This window comes from Syngnathus floridae, unplaced genomic scaffold (assembly GCF_059516105.1).
Source record: "Syngnathus floridae isolate MCC-2025c unplaced genomic scaffold, RoL_Sflo_1.0 HiC_scaffold_38, whole genome shotgun sequence".
Taxonomy (NCBI): domain Eukaryota; kingdom Metazoa; phylum Chordata; class Actinopteri; order Syngnathiformes; family Syngnathidae; genus Syngnathus; species Syngnathus floridae.
The window spans coordinates 76,670-82,337 of record NW_028284067.1 but is presented as its reverse complement, the minus strand read 5'-3'; the positions used below and the strand labels follow the sequence as shown (position 1 = coordinate 82,337).

Genomic DNA, 5,668 nt, shown 5'->3' with positions numbered 1-5,668 from the left:
CGAATGAAGTCTGACTCTCGGCTCCTGCACGGAGGCATTTTAATTAAGAGAAACAGGGTGGGTGTAAGAGTGGATTGAATAGAGGAAGCCCTTGACCTCTAGTCAAAACCATAGCAAGGGGTGTTTTACGACTTCTTGTGTAGGAAGGGATAAGCGATAGGGATAATAAGGGATAAATAATATTATTTATTACAGTCGCAGTCAAAGTCAAAGCAACACAATGATACGATAAAGATAATCTGGAAAACCCTGACACACCCTGTAGTTGTCACTTTTGGAAAAGACGAGCGTCCCTCCAATCATCGCCGGTGACGTGTTTTTCAGGCTCTGGAGACAGGAGCTCATGTCAGAAATGTCATTGTGAGTCGCGTTTGTTTCTGCGCCGGAGCCGTTCGTTCCCTTTGCATCCAAAGAATCTCAAAGGCGGATTATTTGTGTCGACAGGAGAGAGATTTGCTGCTACGATACCGACGTCGAGAATCTCTGAGGAGGAACAAAACGTGAGGTCCTGCAAGGTGAGTCTGTTTGTTTGCGGCTGCTTGGTGTTGCGCAAGATGAAATGGCCTTTTTCTCGCTATCGTTCCTCTCGTCGATTCATCGTGAGGTGTCGCTTCAGTTTGTTCAGAGAGATGTTCGCTTCCGCGCCCGCAGGTCATCGAAACATTTTACGGCTACGACGAAGACGTGTTGGTGGACTCGGACGGATCGTCCTTGTCTTTTCACACCGACAGAACCCCCGACACGGAACCCGAAGAGGTAGCCCGCCATTTCTGCCAGCGTATTGGCACCAAACATTCCTCTTCAGCCTGGATTCGGACTCGTCTTTGCGTCGCGGGTGCTTTGTCGCCGGTCTGACTGATTCTGGTACGAGTGCTGTGTTGCATTGGTGTGTGCATGAAGAGGCGGAGCTTCGCTACCGCCAGCTGACGCAAGAATATCAAGCGCTGCAACGAGCCTACGCTCTGCTAGCCCAGACCAGCGAAAGGGGACTACGACGCCGAGAAGGAGATCAAGGTGGCGCCCCTTCCCGCAACCCCCGGCCGGGTCGCAGCCTCCCCGTTCTCACCCAGCCTCGGGTGTTCTCTGGTCTGAAAGGAGGAGGAGGAGCCTCCCTCCTCCTCCTTTCAGACCAGAGAAAAGCTGATGGTAGAAATGGGTCACTATCAAAGCAGAGTAGCAGATCTGGAGTCAGCGCTGAAGCAACAAGGACAGGTAAGCTCATCAATGAGCACACCTTTTTCTCAGACAAAATAGCTACATTCTTCAGTCACTCATCCGTCTGGCATTACTGGACCAACCCCCCCCCCCCCCCCCGAACGTGGCTGGGAAAATGCGGAGAAAAGCAAATGTCATTTTCCAGTCAACCAAAGAATTTGTGGATGAAAATGACACAACATTCCAAAGCTGTCCACGCGTTTGTCTCTTCTAGAATGTCAAGTGGGTGGAGGAGAAGCAGCTGCTGCGTCAGAGCAATCAGCAGTTGGCCGAAAAGGTGACGGAAAGAAAGGCGCTGGGCGGAGTCGCTTGGCGTCACACCTGTCGGGAAGCCCCGCAGATGAGGTCTGACTGTCTTTTCAGGTCAGGCGGATGGAGGCGGAAGAAGCGCGTCTGAAAGAGCACATCCAGGATATCCGAGACCAAAACGAACTGCTTGAGTTCCGCATCCTGGAGCTGGAGGTGGGAAGACTCGCACAAGCGTGTTGAGGCCAGAGATGTGACGGACGGACGGACGGACGGATGCATGCCTCTGCCTTTCAGGAGAGGGAGTGGCGCTCCCCCGTCTTGAAGTTTCTGCAAGTCCGTTTCCCAGACGGCCTCAGCCCTTTGCAGATCTACTGCGAGGCCGAGGGCGTGAGCGTACGTAAGGCGTCCCTCGCAACCCTAACCTTAACCCGAGGTCCCAGAACACCTTACATTGCTCCTTGCGCCTTTCCCCCGGACATCGTCATCAGTGATCTGATGAAGAAGCTGGACATCCTGGGCTATAACGCCGTAAGTGTATGTCGAACTCCTTATGTTCGCACTCCACGAGACTCGGCGGCTCAAATGTGACTTTTGGAAGGCTTTGCGCTGAAAGAAGCTTGTTGACGCTGTGCCTTTGGGCTCTTGCAGAATCTCACCAACGAGGAGCAGGTGGTCGTGATTCACGCCAGGACCCTTCTCACCCTAGCCGAGAAGGTAACGCGCACGTCCACGCACGCTCTCGCATTCTGCTTATGTGACAGCAGCCTTTCCTCAGTGGTTAGAATACATCAAAGTGACCAAGTCAGCACTTCAACAGAAGATGTTGGACATTGAAAGTGAGAAGGTAGACAGACACGCGACATCAGCCAAGGGGAACTCCGGCAATGTGCCCCAACAATTCTGACCTTGAGCTGTGCTAGGATATGTTCTGCAAGCAGAAGGGCTACCTGGATGAAGAGTTGGACTTCAGGAAGTGTTCCATGGACCAGGCTCATAAGGTAAGCCGCCCTCAAATCTCCCGCCGGACCACTGATGGACGAGGATTGCGGCCCAGAGGATCCTGGAGCTGGAGGCCATGTTGTACGAGGCGCTACCGCAGCGGGACTGCCCCGCCACGGACGGCGAAAAAGCCAGCCACGCTGGCGTGAATGACGTGCTGACGGCGGATCAGAGAGAAGAGCTTAGGAGCGCCGTGGACCAATGGAAGCGAGCCCTGATGTGCGAGTTGAGGGAGCGCGACGCTTGCATCCTCCAAGAGAGAATGGATCTGCTGCACAGCGCGCAACAGGTAAGGGCCCAAAGCCAGCCCGGCACTTACTTGCACGCTTACTGGCTTTTGAATGCCACTTTCCATTTGTCCGTCCTAGAGGAACAAAGAGCTGAAAGAATTCATCGAAGCTCAGAAGAGACAAATCAAACAATTGGAGGAGAAGTTTCTGTTTCTCTTTCTATTCTTCTCCTTGGCCTTCATTCTGTGGCCCTAACACCAGCTGGTGAGTGAGCTCCAGCGGCACCGCACTCGACACCTCCGATACACTGCCAGCCGGTCTCAGACGTTGGCAGACGCTCCGATGCCAACGTATACCCCCCGCCACGGTGACAGAGGCACCGCGTCACACCGGCGCTCATCCAATCAGAAGGCAGGAAAAGCAAATTCACATGCAGGGCACTTTTGAACCAGAAGAGAGCGCCACAAAAAACGGTTGTTGCCCCAAACGCGCACTAAAAAGGGTCAGAATAACAAGAGTCCCACTGGCCAGCCGGGGCCACCCGTCCAGCTGTTTCTTCAGGGGGGAAAAAAATTGGAGTCACCGGTGAGTACATTTTGCATTTAGCTCTGCTTTTCTGCTTCTGTCTTCAAGTGTGTGGCATCCTGCGATCAAAGAGTCAGCCAACCCCAAAGCGGTTGACCTCAACGTCCCACCACCATGCCTACCAGAGCAGGTGACGTGATGCTTTGGACATCCTTCCGTCTCAGATGCCCAAAAGTACTCTTTGCCACATCTGCGGCAATACGGTGTCTTTTCAAAGGTGCAAATAAATCCAGCGTGGGCGGAACACGCACGTCTTCGGTTTTTCCCGCTTTGTTTGTGTGACAGCTGTTGTGAAAATTTTATACAAATAAAGTTGTATAGTACAGGTTTGGCCAAGCCGCAACTCCCGAACCGCATGCGGCTCTTTTATGTTCATATCAACATTTGTGTGTGTGTGTGTGTGTGGGGGGGGGGGGGTTGTGCGTGTTGGCTTCACTTGAGTTCAATTTGGTATTTTGGTCAAAAGCGCATGTGGTGAAATTCCACAAAGTAGGATGGGCAAACACATTTCTTTAAACTATGAGTGTCAATTGGGCTCTCGAAATGGCAGGGAAAAGATGCACAGCAAAACGAAAATACGTAGATGAACACAGGACGTTTTAATCAGAGTGGGAAAGTTTCTATTTTTTGTTGAACGTGATGGCAAACCATTCTGCCTGATATGTCAGACCTCAGCGCATTTCAAAGATTCAAATCTTCAGCGCCATGCACTTCAGCTCACTCCATGCTAACATTGATCAGGCGTCGAACCCGCATCATCATGCTTAAGAGGTGGCCATGCTAACCAGTGCGCCATTATGTCAACGCATAATAACTAAGTCTACTGGTCAAAACAGCGGTTACTATATGACGTCGCTACGTCGTGGTCACGTGACGCAGACAAGACGTCAATGGACGTGGGCAGAGTTAACTTGTTTAAAAGGGAGTAGGCAGAAGAAATATTTAATTTATTTAAATCTATTTTGAGTGCACACCATTATGCCAATGCATAACAACTGTAAATCTACTAAACAAAACAGCAGTTGCTATATGACATCTGCCACGTCGTGGTCACGTGACATACGTGACGTCGATGGGCGTAACTTTCGCCGGAATTCAAATCCGCGGGGAGAGTTAACTTGTTTAAAAGAGAGTGGGCAGAAGAATTATTTAATTTATTTAAATCTATTTGGTGTGTGCGCCATTATGTCAATGCATAACAACTGTAAGTCTACTAAACAAAACAGCGGTTGCTATTTGACGTCTGCCACGTCGTGGTCACGTGACGCGGACGTGACGTCGACGCCTACTTTACATCCCACCGATCACAGGACTCCTCGGCTGCATAACCGTGCCCCCTTCCCAACCAATCGGATTTGCTATACGCGAAAACGACGCCAATGGAAAGAGCTTCCGCCCAAATTTAAATCCGTGGGCGTGGCTCGCAGCAGGAAGTAGGAAAATGGCGGCGATGTTGACAAAGACACAGCGGATGGTAACATACGACTAACAAGAGAAATATTTTTATTTTCTGCTTGCAACTGGACCGTCCAGAGCGTACACGGTAAGTACAACTCATCGTTTTTAAAAAGAAGTACTTTTGTTGCCCTGAAAAGCGAGTGAGCGTGGCGTTTGTGGGGGACGTCGAATTTCGACGATTCTTTCTGGTCAACGGTTGTAAATGATTGTGTTGATTAAAAAAGAAAACTTGATGTAACTCTACTTTTAACTGCCGTTTCAGATAGATTTGGAATTGCATCACATCCAATTTTGCCTAGAGCGTACACGGTAAGTAACACTCGTTGTGTTTAAGGAGATTTACGTTTGTAATAGCAGAAGTGTAGCCGCGTTGCGTTGTACGTGTGAATGTTGGTCCGGGCGAAATGTTAATGTTTAATTTCATTCCTTTAGGTTCCACGGTGTTTGTTGGCTGCAAGTTTTCCACTGCAAGAAGAGGCTCGTATCATTGACCAGGAGCGAGCTACAATGGTGAGTAGCCATAACATTTATGTTAAACACTTCCTATTTCATGTCTAACAGTACTTGATTTAACAAATAACCATAAATAAATACAGTGTGGGCACTGAAGTTAACATATGTGATTATACTGCCTAATCTGTCACCGAGTAGATTGTTGCAAAGTAATATAAGATCCAAAGTTGTAATTCAGAATAGTTTTCAAAAGAAGGCCATTAGAATTATATACAAGTCTGATTACCCCGAACAAGCTATTAATTAAATCACAAATTCTTCAATTCAAAGATTTGGTAGATTATCAGACAAATAATGTCTAACAGTAATTGATTTAACACATCACGATAAGTAGATTGAGTGTGGGCACTCTCAAGTTAACATATGTGATTATACTGCCTAATCTGTTACAGAGTATGTTGTTGCCAAGTAATGTAGAA

The 5,668-nt window shown here is 48.9% G+C and overlaps 1 protein-coding gene across 5 annotated transcripts; it reads left to right on the top strand.

The window, feature by feature from the left end:
• The first annotated feature begins 206 nt into the window (after positions 1–206).
• LOC148378544 (janus kinase and microtubule-interacting protein 3-like) lies at positions 207–3,629 on the top strand. Of its 5 annotated transcripts, XM_088367853.1 has the most exons (12): positions 207–515; positions 652–756; positions 901–1,212; positions 1,430–1,492; positions 1,579–1,677; positions 1,759–1,998; positions 2,113–2,178; positions 2,240–2,308; positions 2,385–2,462; positions 2,519–2,752; positions 2,832–2,957; positions 3,327–3,629. In XM_088367853.1, the coding sequence occupies exons 3-11, from the start codon at positions 1,144–1,146 to the stop codon at positions 2,946–2,948; spliced, it is 1,035 nt and encodes a 344-aa protein (XP_088223979.1). In that variant the 5' UTR covers positions 207–515; positions 652–756; positions 901–1,143; the 3' UTR covers positions 2,949–2,957; positions 3,327–3,629. The 5 variants fall into 5 exon arrangements, with proteins under 5 accessions (XP_088223979.1, XP_088223980.1, XP_088223977.1 ...); XM_088367854.1 differs by having other exon boundaries at positions 1,759–1,992; positions 2,832–3,629; XM_088367851.1 differs by having other exon boundaries at positions 2,832–3,629.
• The last annotated feature ends 2,039 nt before the right edge of the window (positions 3,630–5,668 follow it).

What these genes read in the sequence shown, in the direction of transcription:
- LOC148378544 (XM_088367853.1), top strand. Translation starts at nt 1,144, where the DNA reads ATGGTAGAAATGGGTCACTATCAAAGCAGAGTAGCAGATCTGGAGTCA. An exon ending in TTCTCACCCTAGCCGAGAAG is followed by an intron (nt 2,179 to 2,239) that starts GTAACGCGCACG and finishes GCCTTTCCTCAG; the next exon opens with TGGTTAGAATACATCAAAGT. An exon ending in CCATGGACCAGGCTCATAAG is followed by an intron (nt 2,463 to 2,518) that starts GTAAGCCGCCCT and finishes ATTGCGGCCCAG; the next exon opens with AGGATCCTGGAGCTGGAGGC.